Source organism: Erpetoichthys calabaricus, chromosome 17 (assembly GCF_900747795.2).
Source record: "Erpetoichthys calabaricus chromosome 17, fErpCal1.3, whole genome shotgun sequence".
NCBI lineage: Eukaryota > Metazoa > Chordata > Cladistia > Polypteriformes > Polypteridae > Erpetoichthys > Erpetoichthys calabaricus.
The window spans coordinates 47,129,258-47,151,648 of record NC_041410.2 but is presented as its reverse complement, the minus strand read 5'-3'; the positions used below and the strand labels follow the sequence as shown (position 1 = coordinate 47,151,648).

At 39.1% G+C, this 22,391-nt stretch overlaps 1 protein-coding gene across 1 annotated transcript in view; it reads left to right on the top strand.

The window, feature by feature from the left end:
- The window catches only part of ubl7a (ubiquitin-like 7a (bone marrow stromal cell-derived)), a 1,205,533-nt gene extending 1,186,501 nt beyond the window's left edge, over nucleotides 1-19,032 (top strand). The window contains exon 12 of the mRNA XM_051920801.1: nucleotides 19,022-19,032. Coding sequence (XP_051776761.1) covers nucleotides 19,022-19,025 — 4 coding nt within the window. The 3' untranslated portion in view covers nucleotides 19,026-19,032. The remainder of the gene's footprint in view (nucleotides 1-19,021) is intronic.
- The last annotated feature ends 3,359 nt before the right edge of the window (nucleotides 19,033-22,391 follow it).

Genomic DNA, 22,391 nt, shown 5'->3' with positions numbered 1-22,391 from the left:
TTTTTCTCTTTTCTAGTCATGTGAATAACATTAGCAAAACTAACTGGAGATAAAGATTGAATCATTCAAGCAGAAGATCATACTCGATAATTTACAGATAGATATGGTGCAATATTCTTCTAAATGCATACAGTTGATTTAGCATTGTGACACTGAATTCATACTTAGATAAACAGGATGGAGATTTTATGCCTTATAACTCTCATGGTATAGAGACCATGGAATCTTTAGAACAGGTGCCGATGTCACATTGTGAAAATGCTACAGTCACTCTGTGCCGTGTTATTTTCAGCATTTTGTTTTGTGCTTTTATAACATGTAATATTCTAATTTTATTTTTAACTACTCCGTATTTGTAATGGTATATTGCATGCTGGACATCTATATAGTAAGTGGAAATATTCTATATATGAATAAATTTGACTGAGTTGTGAGCTGGCATGTTGGCATTGTACTTTGTGTTTAGAAATATATATTAAATTGATATATACTGCAGATTACTGCTAAGATGGTTCTCCCATCTCAGCAAAGGACTTCTGAAGCTCTGTTAGAGTGATCATTGGGTTCTCTGTCATCTCTCTGTCCCAGGTCAGTACTGTCCAGTCACTCAGTTTGGCCATACAGCAAACTCTACTCTATACTCACGTGTGTGCCTTTCTAAATGATGTCCAATCAATTCATTTTGCCACAAGTGGACCCCAATCAAGTTTTAGGTACATCTGAAGGAGAATTAAAGCAAACAGGAAGCACCTGACCACAATCTGGTACGCCACAGCAAAGGGTCTGAATACTTGCATGAATGAGAGATTTTAGCTTTTGATTTTTACTATTGTCACATACGTGCGATTGGGAGGCAGCTAAAGGGCCTGAATAATAGTAGCACCACCCCAGACCAGGGGGGTGGCGAGATACACTAACTTTCTCTCTCAATTCCCTGCAGACCATCCATGTGAAATTCCACTAGGTCCCAGTGCCATTGATGACATCACTTCTCGCACCAGCGCAGATAATGACGTCATTTCTGGTTCCGGCACTGTTGATGACGTCACTTTCGGTCCCAATGACATCACTTACGGTTCCGGGGCCGATGACTTCACTTCCTACATCGGTCTATAAAGCCGCCATATTTTCGCCATCAAATCAGTTCTATTTTGGACTCACACCTGTGAATATCTCAGCAAAATTACTGGTTTGCAGCCAGGGCATATTATACGGGTGGCTGCCCCAAACTTTTTGATGTCTGGTGATTGCTTTTGTGACACTATATATGCAAACTTTTCCAAAAACAGATTTTCACTTTGTCATTATGGGCTATGGAGTGTAGAATAATGGACAAACATAGGAAATTTCTCCATTTAAAATTAAATCTACAACAGAATAAAATGTGCAGAAAGTGAAGGAGTCTGAATACTTTCTGAATCCACTATATCTTGAAAAGCTCTAGTGCCATATTGCTTCTTCTAAATTTTCCTCTTTTTTTTAAGTCACACGTATAGCTTCTTGCAATCTTTACCTTACATACACAAAAATAATCTTGTCAAAGTCCAATAATTAAAATTTCAACCCAGATTCCTAAGAGTATACTGTTTAAACTTGCTTGGAATCAATCTATTTATCTTTGCTCTGGGAAGCTAATAATACAATTGGCTCTTTACTACCAAAATCTTCTTCCAAATTTTAGGTGCAAATGTTCTACCATTTTATTGCAGTTGTGGTTTGAAAATGGTGGAAAGACATAATGGAAGGAAAAAAAAGAAAGTCAAATCACAACAGAAGCACAGGAGATCTACTTTCTGTGCAAAGCCACTTAATGACAAAATGCATTTAACAACAAGCTTAAAAATTGCTTCAAGGCAACATTACTGCAGTAGTCAGTACTGGAGGATTTGGGTCAATAAAAATGAAGTAAATTCTGAATATATTGTAGTTCTTCTTGAAAACTGGTGATGAATTTGGCATTTCTAATGTAGATATAGAAGCTGCATTATCACTGTAGAAAAATGGCTGAGACGATTTGATAATAGATTTGATTGTGATAGTGATTGTGGTAGTGTTTACACGGGTACACTTCTTAAGGCAACCCAGGATTCTTAATCTGATGTAGTCCATAACAAGTAGCCTACAAAGGAAGATCAAGAACATGATGAAATAATGTAAACCAAGCAGGCTGCTGCATTATGAATGAGCTGAAATGTTTTGATGACAATGTGGGATGTGTGCCAGGAGAGCACAGTTATGGTCTAATTAAGAGATATCTGGCATTTTGAGGGTGTGGACAAGTGTGGGTTTGTCCTCTTGATGCTGAAAAGAAAGAGACTGCTAAAACGAGTGATTGATGTGACATCCTAAGCAAAGGTAACATATAAATGGTACACTATCTTAGAGATTTTCAATTAAGATAATCCCAAGGTAATGGTGAGTTTACACCACAAGTAAAAGGTTGTCTGGTAACCTTTAACATAATAGACGTGCCACAGTCTTGGACGAAATTTGAGCATCAAGAAAAGGTTGAGTGTTTTAAGCAACCACCCAACTATACAGTAACTGTTGGCCAGTAAGATCAACATGCATCACAGGTTAATTAATGGAAGCAATTATTAAGACAACGATCAAGTATCTCAAGTCAAAAAAAGTTCAGTTAGGAAATGGTTAGGATGGGTTAGTATGAGGGAAATCATGTTTCACTAATATGCTGGAATTCTATGAGCAAGCACCAAAATAATATCCCATAGATGTGCTCATGATATTATTTACCTTAATTTTCAAAAGGCTTTTGATAAGGTACCACATTAAAGGCTTACAAGTATGATGAAACTAATTAAAAAAGTGAGTTCAAATTGGAGTCTGTAGATTGATGCAAAAATGGCTTAAACATCAGGAACAAAGAGTCATAGTGAAAGGAACCCTTTCTGAATTAGGTGATGTTAAAAGCGGTGACCCTCAGGGATCAGTGTTGGGACCGCTGAGTTTTTTAATATACATAAATGATTCTGATAAGAATATAAATAACAAGCCAGTCAACTTTGCAGATGACACTAAACTTGAAGGAAGGGCAGACAATGTAAAATCAGCTGAATCGCCCCAGAGGGACCAGTTCAACAAGCTTGGGCAGATTTGTGGCAGATTAAATTTAAGGAAATGTAAGGTATTACAATTAGCAAACAAAAATGTTAGATTTAAATATACAATGGGAGGATTGAAACTTTAAAAGGTACCATATTAGAAGGACCTAGGTGTCAAAGTGGACTAATCACTATCTATTGTACATCAAGACAGTGTACAGAAGTGATCATGAAGGCTGAGACAATGTCAGTTAATGTTAATGATATGAAAAGTACAAGCTGAGGCCTCGTCTGAAGTACTGTATACAGTTTTAGTCTCGAAATTATAAAGAAGACAGGGCAGCACTAGAAACATCCAGAGATGAGCAACAAGGCTGATACCAGGGCTTAGAGGTTTGAGCTATGAGGACAAGACTGAAGGAGATGAACCTTTTCAGTTTAAGCAAATGGAGGTTATAAGGTGACATAATCAAAGTTTTTAATATTAATGTATAAAGAAAAATCCTTGCTTTTTAAAAAATAAGTTCTTCAACAAGATCATGGGGACATGGTTGGAAATTTGTTAAGTGTAAATTTCACACAAATTTTTAGAAAGTTTTTTTGTTTTACACAAAGAACCATAGGCACATGGAACAAATATCTCAACTCAATTATATTCTGGACAATCCAGGTGAATATGGTTAACAAGCTGGTTGGGCTGAAAGGACAGGTAATAGAGTAAATTGCAACATAGCGTTCCTCCTGCCACTCTACTCGGTAGCTTCACATGCCTTAACCTCTCTTGCCTTATGTGTACCTGCAGCATTCCTCCTACTCATTGGGCCTCATGTATAACACCATGTGTAAAATTCACACTAAACATGGCATATGGACAAACTGGAAATTTGAGTGCACACAAAAAAATCCAGATGCATTAAACTGTGTATAAGCAAAGTTCCATGCTCTTCCACTTTATAAATCCCAATCAACGTGAATTTTAATGCAGTCTCATGCACGTACAGCCGCACCCCAACTCCTCCCTGAATTTCGCATATTTTAATATGGACATCAATATAAATAGCCCCTTCTGTTCAGTGTTTTGTTAAAAGACAATAGCAAAAGCATGTGGATGAAAAAAGAATTTCAACAAATGCGAAGTTGAGGCAAGGAAAAAGTACTATTTGTTGGCTTAAGCAGTGGTGTAAACAACAAAAGGAAATTGATGGAGTAATACAGTAGCAGACACTCGAAAATTCAAGTTCAGAAAGTTGCACAGTGCCCAAAATAAAAAAGAAGTGGTCAAATATCAAAGTCAACATGAAAAGGCGAGTCTCATCTCACCCTCTGTTTATTCTGTTTCAGGCAATATTTGAAACAATATTTTTATACTTTTATGCTATAAAAGCACAAAACAGACAATAAGTTGACCCACATGCCGAGGTTGCGACTCCATGCGGTGATTGTGCTGCTGTGCCCAGCATATCTTCAGGCGCTGGCTGCATACACACCTCTGCCTCAGAAACCACTGGGCGACTATCTCCTGTATGCTAGCAGATGCTGTTCTGGAGTTACAAAATGCAATAATGGATGCTTTAAGAGATGTTGCCAATGAATTAAGGAATAAAAGGCTGTACTGTGTGATACTGACCACAAATTAAATTAATTTGTTAAAAAATAAATGTTGCATCAGATTACTTGCTTTTACATTCTATTAATTGCATTCAAACAAAGCTGAAACGCTGTCCAATTTGGCTGATCATTTGGTGGGTCAGGTTCAGGTTCATCATACTGCATCTATTCAGGTATGGGCAAGCCACAATTGAGTGGCACATTATGTAGCATGTTACATGGTTGCACAATGTGACACACTTTCTGTGGACTGTAGAGCATCACATTAATAGATTGGAAATGCTTTCTATTTGCACAAGGAAATTCATTCTTTGAAGGCACCTTTATAGTGTAGCATCATCACTGAGCACCACAACGGTTCGATTCTCGGATCTTTATGTGGCTCTTTGAAGTCACTGGCTATCCTTAAAAGGACTGCTTGCTTTTTGCTGCACTAGTTGTAAAAAGCACCTGTGACTGTGCAGAGTTGCCATTTTTATAGGCTCTCCTGCTATTGATGATGCAATGCCAGCTCATTCTTTTGGTGATTCAGCCCTGGCTGATGTAACTTATCCAGTGCCGCTGCAATAGCACTGTGCATGAAGTTGACCGCTCCAATTACATTTGGAAAACCGGACGTTGCTACGAATTGCACATTTATGTTGCCAGTTCAACCACAGTGTAAGGAAATCTTATACATCTGGATGACAAGCAGATAATACCATTCCATACAGCTGGCATGGCACAATGATTGTGAAATACTCAATCAGTCAATGGCATGGCACGATGATTGTGAAATACTCGGTCAACAAGTTCACGTTGAAAAATTCCTGTGACTAAAAACCAGAGGATGTACAGAACTTGCAAAGAAGCAGGTAGAGCACAATTCCTCAAAGTCTGCCTTTGTAAAGCCCACACCATTCAGCACACAGCTCCAAGAGGATAGCTCTTGCAAATCGAAATCGACTTAGAGGCCAGTCATCATCATCATCTATAAATGTGTGCTCTCTTCTAATTCTTCCATTTGCGATGTCTTCTAACAATGTTAAAGCAGCTATGATAGTTGGAATAGTTTGGCCATTCTGTGCGCCATTAAATTGCTACAAAATGATTACAATCAAGTGAATTAAATTTATAAACAATATGCATTTAATTTTGGTATATCTGATAAATCTCACGTCATGGATGAAAATCTAAAAAAGAAAGGGACACCACACAGAAACAGTAGCACTGCATCGACGCTGGGTGCCACCCGTTTGCAAAACCGAGCAAAAACATGCATACGCATGGTGTTAGGCTACCATGAAAATGTGTGTGGCTTTACGCAAAGTTTAGTTTTTATAAATCTCTAAGTGTGCGTGGAAACTGGCATAAAAAACATTTGTGTGTAAGCACTGTTTATACATGATGCCCCTTGTATTGGTAGCCTAGTGTGTCTTAACCTTGTTTACCCCATATGCACCCTCAACATTCCTCCTACACCTTTCCTCTGTATCCTTGTGTGTCTCAACCTCTGTTGACCAGCACTTCCTCTCTCAGTTGGGTTCCCACAAAGCCAGCTTCTCAGACAGTGTCAATCTGAGGACCCTAACTCGCCTCCTGTCTGCGTTCTGACCATCATTAATTGTAATGAGCCTCCATTACCGGCTGTAAAAACATCATTTGCATTCTTGCAAATACTTCCCATTTTGAAGTCAACCTCATTACTATATCGTGAGCAAACGTTGCTTGGTAAATCCCAACCACTGAATAAGCACAGCTTAACTGACCATTCAGACCAAAACTAAACTGACCAAGCAGATTGTTTGGAGGACCCAGACACACATACAGACAGAGACAGTAGTGTTTTATTACATAGCACAGATTATGCTGCATACTTTATTTTGATAACTTCCAAACATGATATTATATTGAAATTATTCAAAAAAACACCCTGTTCTCATCAAGTAGTGAGTCAATTTTTATATGGCCTTGAGCAGATGCTTGCTAGTAGACACACACCTGAATACAGCCAAGGAAGTCAAAGCAAAAAAGAAAGTTTTTTTCTTTATTGTAATAAAAATGTATAATACAACAGAAAGGTACAAGGTTGCAGAGTTGAGATTGAAAAAATAAGGAAAAATAATAAGGCTGTAGCTCTCTATATCAGAAGTTTAGACAGATAAAGTTAACTGACTAAGTCAGAATCTGTGTCACTAACAATGCAATGTTCTCAGATTTGCTCAAACTGATCCCTGAACAAGATGCCAGCTCGTCACAGGGCCCAATAACACACACACTTTGGCTGAGACAATTTAGAATTGCCAATTAACCCAACAGGCAGGTCCTAACTATAAATAGGAAAGAGTAACAGTCCAGGCACACATCCCTGGGGGTCTCCGCTGATGACCTCACCCCAGCAGATGCATTTTCTTTTCATCTGTACACTCCATCTCCAACTGATTAAACAACTTGATATTCAGTTTCCAGTTACTGTTGCAAAACAGTTTACAAAATAAGGAATTAGCAGTAGAATACATGCACAGTGCAAAGAAAAACAGAAGAGCAAAACAAAACACATCCTCAGGTTACCAACATGTCTCCATAGAAATACTACTTTATCACCATACATACACCATACAATATGCATTAACTGTATATTTTCCATATTTTTATTACTTAATGCTTTGGGTTTATGTAAATCATATTTACAAATATTGTAGCCCAAGGCACCCCTGTTTAAAAATATTGTCTCTTACAATAAATATCAGTTTGTGACAAAGCGAAGAACTAAACGCATGAAATTGCTTCTTTTTCTCTTGTGTTTTTATTAACCAAGCACTATTCCCATAAGTGCGAGTCTTCCTAGTTAGAAGACAAGTGACCTGGGAATCTGTGTCCCCAAGGAAGCTTAACAAACAGCAAAATTACATGTTCCTAAACGATGAAGCCGTCACGTCATTAGAAGAGCTGGTGTGTTCTATTCTTGACTGGGTGGAGTATCTGATAAAGACAATACTGACTTGATATTGCTTTACAGTAAAGTTCTTTTGCTCAAGGAGTTGAATCTTTGATAATGATTTAAGGGCAAACATAGTTAGGACAAAGCCTGACATATGGAATGAACAACAATAAGACAATGATAAACTTATGGTGTTGCTGTTGCAAAGATGTGCAAATTTGGTTACTTGGATATCTTAAACTAGCCACATTCAGGGTCAAGGGAAAGGTATCCCAGTGCCTATCTTGACAGATGTGGGTTCAAGGCAGGAGCCAGTCCTCAAACCTTGCCTCAAAGATGCAGCAGTAACATGCATGATATTATTTACACTATAAAACTTCTATGAACTATGTGTCACTTTGGATGTTTCAATGATATACTAATTTATAAGGGTAAATATATGATACTGAATAGTGATACAGAAGTTATAACATTAAGAAAAATCTGGATGAGATACTGAGACAACTTTGCTATTAGCTAAACAAATGGGCTTAATGGACAGAATGATCTCCATTTGTTTTGTCAAATTTTGTATGTTCATATTAGTTTTGTCAAATATACAGAGTACTGTTAAACATTTGTTTGCATGTCCAACCAACATGTAACAAGTCACCACTCTCTTGTGCTGTAATAAACAAGAAAGTATGAAAATATGTACTGTAATGTTTGCAATTGGGGAAAAAAACAACTTACCAAATGTTTGCCTAACCCCTCTTTCCTCTTGTGCTGTAATAAACAAGAAAGTATGAAAATATGTACTGTAATGTTTGCAATTGGGGAAAAAAACAACTTACCAAATGTTTGCCTAACCCCTCTTTCCATAACACTTGTTTAGTTATGTGTCCAGCTCCTGAAATCACTGAGTACATCTAAGACCTCTGTGCGTTACATTTAAATGGCTCAACGCAAAAATGTCAAAACAGTTGAAACTATACTGTTTCTTGAAGAATTATTATTGCATTCACCAATTTTCTAACCCAGTGGTCCAGTTCTGAGGTCTATTACCGACACTTGGTGCAACAAGTTTTTAAACAGCATGCACATAATTTTGTAACCCATGCAAAGAATGGATACTTCAGCTATTATTAATTTTTATCTCATGCTGAATGACTTTAATATGGCTGCATCACATTTGTAATTTTCATGACATTAATTTTCTACATTTAAGAAAAAGTCATCTGCAAACAGGTTTAACAGAGCAGAAATCTATTAATACCACAGGTACAATATGAACAGATAATTCATTCTTCTATAACATATTTCAACTCAGGGTCACAGTAAAATTAAATTGAAAAATGCAGTGTGTTATTGTCATGCTGTTTTCTAACTTGCTTAATCCAGTTGTGTGGGGTGGAGCCTATCCCAGTTAGCATAGGACACAAGGCAGGAACAAACCCTGGACAGGGCGTCAGTCCATCCCAGGACAAACACTCACATACACATCCACACACCAAACATACACTAGGACCAAACCAGTGTTGCCAGTTCGCCTAACCTGCATGTCTTTGGACAGTGGGAGGAAACAAAGCACCTAAAGGAAACCCACCCAGTCACAAGGAGAATATGCAAACCCCCCATAGGAAAGACCCAGGATGCGTACCCACTGCGCCACTGTGCCACCCAGTGTGTAACTGATTTTTCCAAAATGTAAGCGCCTGATTGATTTGTAACAGCATAAGATTAATACCCAAACAAAAAAATAATTTTGTTATTGATGTGATTGTAGTAAGTAGAAAAGCTGCTGGAAAAAATCCACTATACTAACAGACTCTCCACACAGGTGTAAATGGCAGTAGTTCCCTGTTGAACTGAACTTTGCAATAAGTGTAAATTATTGTTGGCATAAATTTTTTTTTAACTATTGTAGAAATAGACGAGAAGTCTTTAAGAATTGCTTTAAGAATGTATTTAAATATGGATTACTCTAGAGTAGGAAATTAAAATAATTTACATATTTCATATTTATTTAATAAGAATTTTTTTTTGTAGTTTTGCCTAATAAAAAGATTTTCTCTACAAAATTTCATTTTGTATATCTCTATCCAAGGTAGTTTAAGATTAGAAAATGCATACTTTTATAATTTGATAAAACGTTATTTTATTTAAAAAAAAAATTGCAAAACATTTATGTATATGTCTCCTTCTCTAAGCAGTGTAATTTGATAAGCACCTTAGTATTTACAAAATGTGTAAAATCTTTTTTTTATTGGTATACCTCTCTCCACAATATTTCAAATATATCAAGGCTATGCAGATTATTGCTGGTATTATTGCAAATGAACCCTGACCTTAATAGAGAGACGGGCACCTAGCAGACCTTTGGTTATTGCAGTAGGCTCACAGCTCCAGAGCCCAGGCTTAGAGTCACTGTCTGTGTGTAGTCTGCTCATTCTCTCTGTGCATATGTGGCTTTCTCTTGAGATGAACATGACTGACTCTGAATGACTGATAGATTGATAGATATTTAGTACTGCTGTCTTTCAGCTCCAGCCAGTCCTGATCCACACATTTCAAGTTCAACGTGTTTATTTGCACATTGAAGGCTTTTCTCTTCTATCACAAAGATGGGCCTATTAAGATAATCCATCCATTTTCCAACCCGCTGAATCCGAACACAGGGTCACGGGGTTCTGCTGGAGCCAATCCCAGCCAACACAGGGCACAAGGCAGGAAACAATCCTGGGCAGGGTGCCAACCCACCGCAGGACACACACAAACACACCCACACACCAAGCACACACTAGGGCCAATTTAGAATCGCCAATCCACCTAACCTGCATGTCTTTGGACTGTGGGAGGAAACCGGAGCGCCCGGAGGAAACCCACGCAGACACGGGGAGAACATGCAAACTCCACGCAGGGAGGACCCGGGAATCGAACCCAGGTCCCCAGATCTCCCAACTGCGAGGCAGCAGCGCTACCCACTGCGCCACCGTGCCGCCCCTATTAAGATAATGGGCATCCCTAATTAGGCCCAGTGCCACCTAAAGTACACTGCATTGAAATGGCGTCTCCTCGAGAATTTGCGCAATAAATGAGTTAGATATACGAGAAATCAGCGTCCCGTCATCAATCTGATTCTACCTTGCAGTGAGATATACGAGAAATCAGCGTCCCGTCATCAATCTGATTCTACCTTGCAGTGAGATATACGAGAAATCAGCGTCCCGTCATCAATCTGATTCTACCTTGCAGTGAATGCTGCAATAAACAAACGATAAGTTAAGTCTGATCACCTGAATCTTATCTTAAAACAATGTAAATCTTTCCCCCGTGGTAACATTAAGTTCTCGCTTTGGTTTACACCAAGGGGTGCTGAAATAAGTACGTACCAAGGAAGAAAGTAAAAACAAAGTCAAAAATCCAAAAGAAAAACATAACGACCTGCTGATACTTAAATCTTGCGATTAGCCTAATCTGTTCTTTTGTCTTCAATGTCCAGTCTGGGAGCCGTAATGAACCCTCAAGGGAAGGGGGGGGGGGGGGGGGGGCAAAGCTTTGGTAAGGGGGGAGTCGGTCTGCAGCTTCACTGTGTTGCACGCTTCCGCACTCTCCGCCCCTGCCTCGCTCTCACTTTTGCGCAGGCGCATGTAAAAGGACGGTCCTCCAGATGGCCACCTCAGCCTGCTGCCGCTGTAGTAGTAGGTTGTGCCAGCGTAGTGCCTGAACTCGCCTGCGCGGTTTCTCTCCCTCCCTCCCTCTCTTTCTCCCCAGCACCGTGAGAGTGTTTGCTAACATAAAAGTCTGTTAGTTTCGTATTGCGGTTAGTCATCGCGTGTCTAGCAGAACAGTCTCTCAGCGAGTGACGCATGCGGTGCTATTTATAACCCTGGGACGGGATGTTCTCTGTAGCGGGGTCAAACCAGGAGAAAACAATACAGCTCTTTTTTTTTTTCCTTTCTTTTCAAAAAGAACACTGCGCTGCCCTGTGTTACCGATATATCAAGATGCCAGTCAGTACTGAATAATTTTCAGCTTCTAATATCAATCTTATGAAAGGAATGTGTAGCAGGTTCTGCCAGCACAGTTCTTTATGTGTGAAGTGTGCTTGCGGTTAAAGTTATATTTCTGACGACAGTGCTATTATTTTCAGTTGTTTTTTTATTTTTATGAACTTTACTGCTTGAGTAGTGATCAGGTGTTGCTCAAGTGAAGCGCTGCCAGATATTTGGTGCTCTGTCAAGTTATTTCAGAGCTACTAAACAGTTTAAATTCCATGAAAAGCTTTGTTTAAATAAAGAACAGCATAATAACGTTTTGTATATATTTGCTTTTTTGAAATTGAAGCACATGCTGCTTGATTGACTTGCTAAGGAACAACACAGTGAGCTTAAGGGTGTGTTTGAATGGACAACCTGGCAGTTAAATGTCCAGGAACTTAGTCACAAGAGCACAAGGTCTGAAAAATCCCAGGTGCATGCAAGGTCATAGATAAATAGACGGATAGAATTTTTCTCCAGGGGGAAAATTGTCTTTTTACAGAAGCTCAATGAATAATATATAATGACAAACAAACAAAACCCTGTGAAATATGCTTAAGAATGACTAAAAAGTAACAGAACTAATAACTTGGCAGTGACACATTATATGAGTGTGTTGCTGTTGGAATAAAGAAGCCCCTGTAGCGTTTCCTGATGCCCTTCTGCAGAATAATTTGTTGGCTGAAACTCCTCAGTATTCGCGTCTCAGAGAGAGAATGTACAACATTGTTCATAATGGCACTCAACTTTGTCTTCATTCTCTCCTCTGCTGCTGCCTCCAGCAAGTCCACAAATGAGTCTGCTTTCTTAATTAGCTTGTTATTTTAGTAATTGTAATTTAATATTGAAGTAATATTACTAGCCCAGCATATCACACTGGCCATCAGAGAGTTATGGAATATGCAGGGAATGTCAGTACCCACATTAAAGGAATAAAGTCTACTAAGGAAAAAAGAGACTGCTCTACCCATCCTTATATAGTTCCTGTGTTACGAGACCAGTCCAAGCTGTCATTGATCTAGACCGCTAAGTACATGTAGCAATTCAATGCCTCTACATCCACTCCCTGCACAGTAACTGGGTGTAGAGGCTGCTTGGGGCGTCGAAAGTCAGTATCCAGCTCCTAGGTTTTTCTAATGTTATGTTTCTGACAATTCTTTATGCACCACAAAGCAAAGTTTTCCACCTGACTCCTCTCTTCTGTCTCACCCCCCCCCCCCCCCCCCCCCTTATTAATACATCTTTTAAGTGCAGAATCATTTAAGAATTTCTGCAAGTGACATGACCCGGTGTTATGTTTATAATCGGAGGTGTACAGAGTGAAGAGAAAAGGAGACAGGACTGTTCCTTGTGGTGCTCCAGTGTTGCAAACATCCATATCAGTGACACAGACCTTGAGCCTCACAAAGTGCACAGTCTGCCTGACAGTCTTGCACAAAGTATAGCAAGTCTAAAGTATGATTTACATATTTGGCATGCAGGATTATTAAAAGTCTTTATCTTGTCATGGGGGTGGAGGGTGTTTATCATGCTTAAGCAGGAGAAAGGAGGGAGGAATTGTGGCAACCAAGCAATCCTGCAAACAAGTGTGAAACTGGAGAAACGTGGGCTGTGAAATTTAATATATCAAACAGCAGGCCACAGAGCTTCAAGCAGGGCCCTAAACTTGGACCGATACCAGATCACTATCTGTACTCACCACCCACAAAAATATCAACTAAAATAATTTGAAACTCACGTCAAAAGTTGAAAACTAGGTTGTAAGATTAAAATAAAGGTGAATGTGTATAGAAAGTTTGGACTGACTGGGTTAAAACTGGACTGGTGGCACTGACATGCTGTGGCAATACTTAAGCATTTAATGAGGAAAAAAGAATCATCAGACACTAATTTATATGAATAATAAAGTGAAATGAAGACAGCTTTGCAATTCATAGATTTGGAATTTAAGATTAATGGGTCACAGTTCATTTCAAAGTGTAAATACAGCCAGTTTACCTTTAGATATCTCCACCATGTTATCCTTTACTAGTAAAACACATTGACCTCTGGTCCTAAAATAAAAGTGGCTCATATACTGTAGAGCAAGCTGAAAGTTTCCATTTTAGTACAGTAAAACATTCTTTTTTATTCACCATTAAAGAATAGGGCTTCACAGTGATCATACTGTTGACTTAACTTTCCAAAGCAGTGGTCATCAAACTATCATTGATCTAAGGATGTGAAAACAGCGCTTATGAATGATTGTTGTCATCTTATTTTTGTGTCTTTGGGATTCCTGGATTGTGAATTCTGGACTTTGCTTTGCATGCGTATGAGCCATTTTGTTTGTCTGCTGCTAAACTGCACTCTTCTAGGGATTACTTCTTGGCTGAGTGTCTTTTCTTATTGCTACTAGTTTCTCGTCACTTAATCACCATCTGTGATTTGCCATGACACTCAGCAGATGTTGCAGCTATTCTTTTCCTGTCTGCTCTTCTTTCTGTTGGTTTTCACTTGGTTTTGCAATCACTTTGCCGTAACACATGACCACCGGTCACTTTGCTGTCCTTTATGGTGTTTAATAAAGTGTTTAATAAAGTTCAGTGATCGAGAAACTCAATACTTACACTTGAAATTGAATTCTGAGCATGCATACATCATGTCCTGGAAGATTATTAATACAAGGGACTTGTGGGGTCCATGGTTTTATTACAGTGAATGTTTCTAATCATCTGCTACGTGGCAGGCAAGTTTCCGTGTACTAAATTTTTTTTAATTTCAAGAACACATCAGGCTATAGTCAGAATTACAATACTTCTTGCTTGTCTATATGCTTCAGTGTCTTGTCTGCTTATTCTTTGTTGTTCTGCGTCACTTTATCGCTTGCATTCTGTGATGTGTTTGTAAATGGGCTCTGCGATTTGCTTGAAACTAAGCAGATGTCATTGTTCTTCTTTTTCTTTCTGCCTTGTCACTTGGTTTTTAAGCTCTCTTTGCCATAATAAATACATAACCACAGATCACTCTTCCAAGGTTGCCACTACCTAAATGTTTTTGAATTTTCAGAATGCATCAGGTCAGGAGGGTTCCATTTAGATAGTGATCAAAGTTCTAGCTTCAGTAGTTCAAAAGTAATCACATGACAGACAGACATTAGTATTTATATTTATATACTAATTTTGTACCCATCTAAAATGGGTTGAAATCTAAATAATCAGTTTAGACATCAGTGTTAAAGTTTGCAGTGCACCATCTATTAGAATGTATTTTGTAATGCATGTAGTAGTAAAATGCATTGCATTTGTCATTTGCAAACATTTGCCGTAATAAAATAATTTCTACCAATTTTTATGATGTGCCATCTGTTCGAATGACAAATGCAATGCATATATCTCTGTTGTATGCCATTTGGTATAGTAAATAAATGCAGGAATAATGTTTGTTATGCACCATCTGTTGGAATGACAAGTGCAGTGTATTTTATTACTACAAATATATGTGAAGTGCCATCTGTTGGAATGATAGAGACAGAGCAACTGTATGAGAACACATATACACAGGCACACAGACACTTATCCTTTTATTAAAGTGACAAGGGGGGCTCCGTCCCCTGCTCGCTTCGCTCGCCTACCCCCGGTGTTGGGTATCCTGAAATACATTAGTTGAGCTTGTTCGTCTTGGAGCCGTGCCCGCTTTGCTTGCGGCATTTCAGACGCGCGTTGTAGGTGCCTGCGTTCATTGATCTTATCCAGGTGGGCTCGTGTTTGTATCGTTGAGCTGTATTGTGTTTGAATTCGGTGTAAAGCGTTCAGTGGTTTGTACAATCCCAAGCAGCACATTATTCCTAACTTCACTCCGCAGTAGTGCCACTCACAATATGGCGGTGACGCCTGCGCCTTCCGTAGTAGTGCCACTCACAATATGGCGGTGACACCTGCGCTCTCTGCACTATCATTGTGGACCTGTGGGGCCGCCGTAGCCTCTTCCGTTTGAATCTGGGCTGCAGCGCAGAATCCTCTTTTTTGTGTGGCTGTGTCGGTAGTCGTTAGTTATGGGCGCGTTGTTGCTTCATTTCTCATTCATGTCAGTTGAGCTCTTTCGTTTTTGGGCCGTGACTCCTTCGTGTGTGGTGGATACGACTTCGCTTGCGGTGTATGAGACGTGTGCTGTATGCGCCTGCGCAGTACGTCTCATGGTCGCATCGCCGTGTACCTGCGTCCATGCCATCCGGTTTGCCATTCTCGGTTAGTAATATGGATGGATTCCGTTCATATGTGAGTAGATAGCGACTAGCAAATTTCAAAAATGAAGTGGTTATGTTTTTTGCACACATCCCAAAAATGTGTTGTAATCTGGCCCAACATGAGTGGGTGTAGGTGTGTTTGTGCAGATGAGTGTGCCCTGTGATGCAGTGGAGACAGGGCTCATTCCTGCCTTGGGTCTGATGCTGACAGGACAAACATAAAACCAGCAGCCCTTAAACTTAAAGTTCAATGTTTTAACCAATGTATTATACTGCCACAATCATATTTTTCAATCATTCACACTTATTTATTTACCTGACACTTTTACCCAAAGTGACTTACTTATATCATTCATTTCATAGAACAATTCTTTCCATATTTGTACCACTTCAGCACTGGTTAAGGGACTTGGCCATTATGACACAGTAAGTCAGTGACATGGACTGAAGTGAAGCTTTACAATTTACATAAATCTTTAAACACTAGGCCAAGTGAGGCACATAGAGCAGGGAACGACTGTGCCTCATTATAATTGTGGTGATACAAGTAACCACAGAAGCCCTCCAGCACATCAAATACATATCCTGGACAGTCTGATTCCCGTACTACTCACTACAGACCCCAGAGGCAGAGATCCCCACTTCCTTGTCTGTAATTTGAGCTGGAAGCATAAATTGCCAGGCTTCAAATAAATTGTGTATTCTTCAAGACAGAGAAAATGATCTGGAACTTCTACCCAAAATTGCATCTGCATGCATGAACATCAGTAAATGCTTCTACGTGTGTGGGCTGTGCTACTGTGTAGACTAAATAATGCTTACAGATTAAAGCTAATCTTTTATGTGCGTATGTGTGTGTTTGTGCGTAAATATTGGAAAAAAAATGTACTGCCAATAAACTTATGCGTAAAACAGAACTACTGAATGTTTTTTGTCACGAGAGATTAAGATAAGTACATCAAGAATATCTGAGATACAGAAATACAGTGCTGCGATCTTAACTCTTTTATATAAAACCACACACTCAATTATAATTGTTGTGGTTTGTTTAATAAAATGTAAAAACATTGTGCTATCAGTATGCATATTTTTCACTAAAGTATTGGACTGTGTTGGGAAAGGACATTAACAAGTCCTGCTGATCCCAAGTAAGTCATTAATAGTTACGTTTGAAGGCACATTTATTATTACATTAACATTATTTGTACTAAGCTGCTCATTCAGATAAGACAGAGGTGCAACACAGTGCATGGTTTCTTTGAGGTGGGATCAGAAGGTGGGCGGTAGATTGAGCGATAGACAGATAGACAGACAGTAATTTATTTAACTTGGAAGAGAAATACACTTGCTACAGGAACAAAACAGAACATAAAAATATAGTGCAAAACATTAAAAACCCATATAAAAAATGAAATACATGTAAAATCTATTTTAAAAAATACTAGGGGGTTTTGTCCCCTGCTTGCTATGCTCGCCAACCCCCTGGCCTGCGCTACGCCCCCGCCACTTCGCGTCTCTGCCACTCACGTATGTGGATTTCACTTTCACCAAACAACAAATCTTAATTCTCGCGGATACGCCTCTTCATTGGGAAGAAACACTACTTTTCCCTGAAGGGAACACGAATTAGACAATCTATAAGTCTCCGACTTAAAGTTTAAATCCAAACAATATATTCAATCTCTTTTCGCTGTTCCTTTATTTCATGTTTCCGTTTGTTTGCGCTAATGTGATCTTTACTATCATTTTTTTGAGACTTTCGAATTTTAGCACTTTCATTATCTCTGACCTGCTCTGCATGTGTATCGCGCCAACGTTTTTGAATTCTTTACGTCGTTGTCATGTGTCATCTACTCTTTGTCTTTTATTTCCGGCCCCGGCCGTGGTTAAATCTTTTGCCACAAAGTCTCGTCTCGCTGGACTTGGAAGTATCTCTCTGAAAAAGTCACATCTCGTCCCAGGCTAAAAAGTATCACCTCGTCCCTGGATTTTTTTATATAATAGAGAGATATTACTACCCACATGAATATATTTCAAAATATGTGATAAAGTACTTCAAGGGTGAATGTACCACAATATCCATCAGTATACTGAAATGTATTGTAAAATATGTAAATTACTGGCCATGTTATGAATAAATTTAAAATATATTGTAAATTTCTTGCCCCATGTGTACTTTCAGTAGCTTTTCTCTGTATCTTTATGTGTCTGAAGCTTTCTTGCCTGGTGCTTCCGCTCTTGAGCGTGTTCCTGTAAAACCTGCTTCTCAGGCATTGTCATTTTGAGACATCTTACTTGCCTCCTGTCTGGTTTTATACTTTCTGTCTTTAAAGGTGACTGTCAACATGCCTACTATGCCTTTACTCGTCTCTGTGTGTCTCATACTTGTACTTCCTCTTTCAACTGCATCATCTAAGCCAAACTGACCAATCAGATTGCTCTGAAACACTGGACACACACACACACACAAACACGCACACACATACACACAACCCTTAGCATTTTATTATGTAGTAGATATTCTTCAGTGTACTAAAATCTTGTGTTAGTTTCTAACCTGTTTATTCCACACCAGGGTCACCTGGTGGGGGGTTGAAGGTGTGGGGCTTGGGCTGGAGCCTATCCTAGATAGCATTGGGAACAAGGAAGGAACCAACCCTAGCAAGGCCCCAGTCCATTGCAGGATGAACACAGACATACACACACACACACCGCAACCACACACTAGGGCCAGTGTAGTGTCACCAGTTCACCTAACCTGCATGTCTTTGGACTATGGGAGGAAACTAGAGCACCCCCACATGATCAACGGGAGAACATGCAGACTCACTCTACACTAGTAGGACCCAGACTGGTCTCCTTACGGCAATGCAGTAGCGCTATCTCTGCACCACCCCTGAAGTCCTCTGTAGAATATATAAGTTATTGTCATTTTCTTATATTGCAATATATTTTCCAAAATATAAGAATATGTTTCATACATTTTAAAATACTAGGAATAATATACTGTAAGATAAATTTTAGAAAATATTAAACTATATTTTTAAATATACTATAAATGCTACTTAGTATTCAAACACATCTACAGATGCTACTGGATATATCATCAGTGATGTTCCTGGAATCATCGGGTGTTTCTGGTCTTTCAGCCTCATACACCCCAATCTTGATGACTCAGCTGTGACAGATGAAACCCCAGCTTGTGTCCATTGTGCACGCTAGCTACTTAGATTCCAACTCTCAATTCTCTTCAACAGTTCTCTCTGCAGCTTCAGAGGTCTTGCAGATGGCTCTCCTCCTCCCACCTCCTACTAGGCCCAGAAAACTGAAGACCTTGATTAGGGAGTGGGCTACAAAGCCCCTGTAGCAAACTTTCACAGGGAGGTATTTGGCTCTCCATCCCACTTGCTGACATTGCCTGACCAGTCTTGCATATTTGGTGTGCTTCCTCTCAGAAGCCTCTTCCAGATGTTTTTCCCCACAGGACTGTCAGATCCATCATCGCTTGCTTAGTTACCTCAGACAAGATGACTGGGCAAAGTGGCTGGGGAACGTGAGCTGATGTTTGTGGTCCACCAACAACTGCCAATCCCTGGCTGAGGCTAACTTGTCTACAGATGTTTTCCCTGTGATTTTTGGCTGCTTGCTTGCTCTAACAAAAGCAGTTATACTGTGTAATATATTTTGGAATGAATATTTCAGGATACCTGTCATGTTTGTATATTCTAAAACTATATTGACTTAGCATGGAAAATATCATTCAATAGCTGTCTTATAGGTGTTTCTTTTATTGAGACATATTTTAGACCAAAACACAATGTGACAAAACACAAACTATAAACCGATTATTAACCGAGTACAAGCAAGTAATAAGAATGTAGACTGAAGCCTATACATGCTGGCGGAGTGACCTACTTGAACTACTTTCAGTGAGTTACAGACAGCTCAAAATAAATTGGAATGATTGGGACAGCCGAGATTAGCTTTTTCCAAGTAAGAAGATAAGACATTAATGATCTGTGCTGGGTCTGGTCACCTAGTATACTGCATGTCATACGCAATATATTTGAAACTGTCTTTCTTACAATATATTAAGGGAAATGCATGTTTTATATATTTTCATAGTGAGAAGTCAAGCAAAATGACACCTTTTATTGACTAACTAAAAAGATTACACTATGCAAGCTTTCGAGGCAACTCAAGCCCCTTCTTCAGGCAAGATATAATGCAGAAACTGGAGTTCCCTGTGTTTATATAGACACCAGGACAGATACAACATTGGAAAACTTTTAAGTGAGACAACTTAAATGTAAAAAATGAATAGACCTCTTCATATTTTCAGATACATGCTACATTGTTTATTGAAACGTATGTTCACATATGTTATTGACATATTACAATATATTTCATTTTCATAACGGAACAAATTGCAGACTAGGTGCAAGTCCCAGAACTATTCTAGCTGTATAATAATACTGATTACAAAATAATTAAAAGAAATATTGTCACTATGATTACACTAAAGATGGACATGATGTGAGTAAGGCTTATACAGTGTGATGGCATTCTGCATATAAAGAGCACCCCTTAGTACGTGAGCCAGCGACTACAGGTGTTCGATTCAACATACCATTGAGGGCAAAGGCGGCATTGGTCATGATGACGTCTCATTTGCTGTTATGCTCTTTTCTGGGCCACCCTCCAATGAATCTAGTGTTAAGCCTTTAATGCATCTGGCCTTTCTGATCAGTTTATTTAAGCATGTGTTGCTATGGCTGTAGTGAAGAAAGAAAAATCCAAAAGTTGTAAGATTAAATGGACCAGGAAATGAAAAATATTAGAAGCGGAGAGTCAGATAATAATAGTAGAACAGGCAGGGGTCAGAAAAATCTTGAAAAACCAAGTGTCAAAAATCAAAAAAATCTATCCAAAACATCAAACTCAAAAGTACTCAGAGCCATCTTAACGCATGGGCATGCTAGGCAGTTGCCTGGGGGCCCCACGAACATAGGGACCCCATGCTAATCTATGTATGTTGTGACTTGCTGAGTTGTTGTGTAGGTAGGGGCTCCAGTGCACTGCTTTGCCTGGGGGCCTATAATGCTGTTAAGACAGCCCTGCCTGATCAAATATTCTTTTTCCTTCTATTATTGCAAAATATATCTGAGGAAAAAAGGTTGTTCTCTCAGTCCAATACATACTGTAAATGGTATCTTTTATAGGTGGAACATGATGACAGGAATAGTGATTGTAAACAATATGGCCATGACCGTGCAGAAATAGACACAAGAATTAGGCAACCCTCAAACAGTCTATCAGTCTGTAGCATGCAGTGTATTGTTCAACGCTGAGGTCTCCTGGGAAAGCAACTGAGCTGAAAAGATGCACAATGCCTAAAGAAACTTATCAGGAAAGCCTGCTTAATCACAGGATCAAATCTAGATACACTGGAAACTGTTGTGGAAAAGAGGAGGGCAGCAAAATTAAGTGCCAACATGAAAAATCCTCCCCATCCTTTCCAGGTGGCACTCTCTTGGAGCACTTTTAGCCACAGGTCCATTCCTCCTCTGGGGGATCGTTTCTGTCCACTGCTATCAACTAATTCAATGCTTCCTCCTGACATCCCAAATTAAATACTTCCACTCTTTAAGGTCATTTTGTACAATATACATGATTGATTGATTGGCTGTATTATCTGTACTATGAGTCAGTATCCTTGTTTTGTATGTTTCTGCTGCTGTATGCTATATCTATCTAAATTTCCCTTTGGTATTAATAGCATTTATCAAATCTAATAGGAGGAGAAATCATAGGAGGCTTTTGTTTGTTTTCTTCATTCATTTCTGAGTTAAAGCTTTACACAATGCCTTTTTTTTACTTTTTATCCCTGTTTGTTTTGTATATATTTTCTTTCACTTGATTTCATTACATATCTTGGTTTTGGTTTTCTTTTTGTGGCTAATTAAGCAGATTACTAAAGTCTGGGGACTAGTATAAAAAGGTGAGAGAGCCATTATCGTGGAAAGAAAAAAACAAAAGACATATTTCAGGAATGCAAAATATGTTTCATTATGTATGAGCAGGTTTGGAAATTTCCAAATTCTGTATGGAGATAGCAATTGCAGAACTCGCTGGAGGAACAATGATGGCAATGGGGAATTTTTCTTTCTTTGGTAGTGTGTTGCAAGTTATGATGAGGCAGACATAGACAGGCAGTGTGGTGTTGCTGTTAACGTTTTGGACTTCAGACCCTGAGGTTGAGGTTTCAAATCTTGCTACTGACACTGTGTGACCCTGAGCAAGTCACCTGACCTGCCTGTGCTCCAATTGGATAAACCAACAGAAATGCAACCAATTATGTCTTAAATGTTGTAAGTTACCTTGGATAAAGGTGTCAGCCTAATAAATAAATGTAAATGACGAGAGTCTTATTGACCGTGATGGCAGCTCAGTATGACCTTGGTGGTATGTTTTTTGGAGAAGGTGATCTCGTAGTTGGGAGTATCAGAACTGGAGAGGCCCTGATGACATTTTCTACCAAACAACATCCTCTTGAA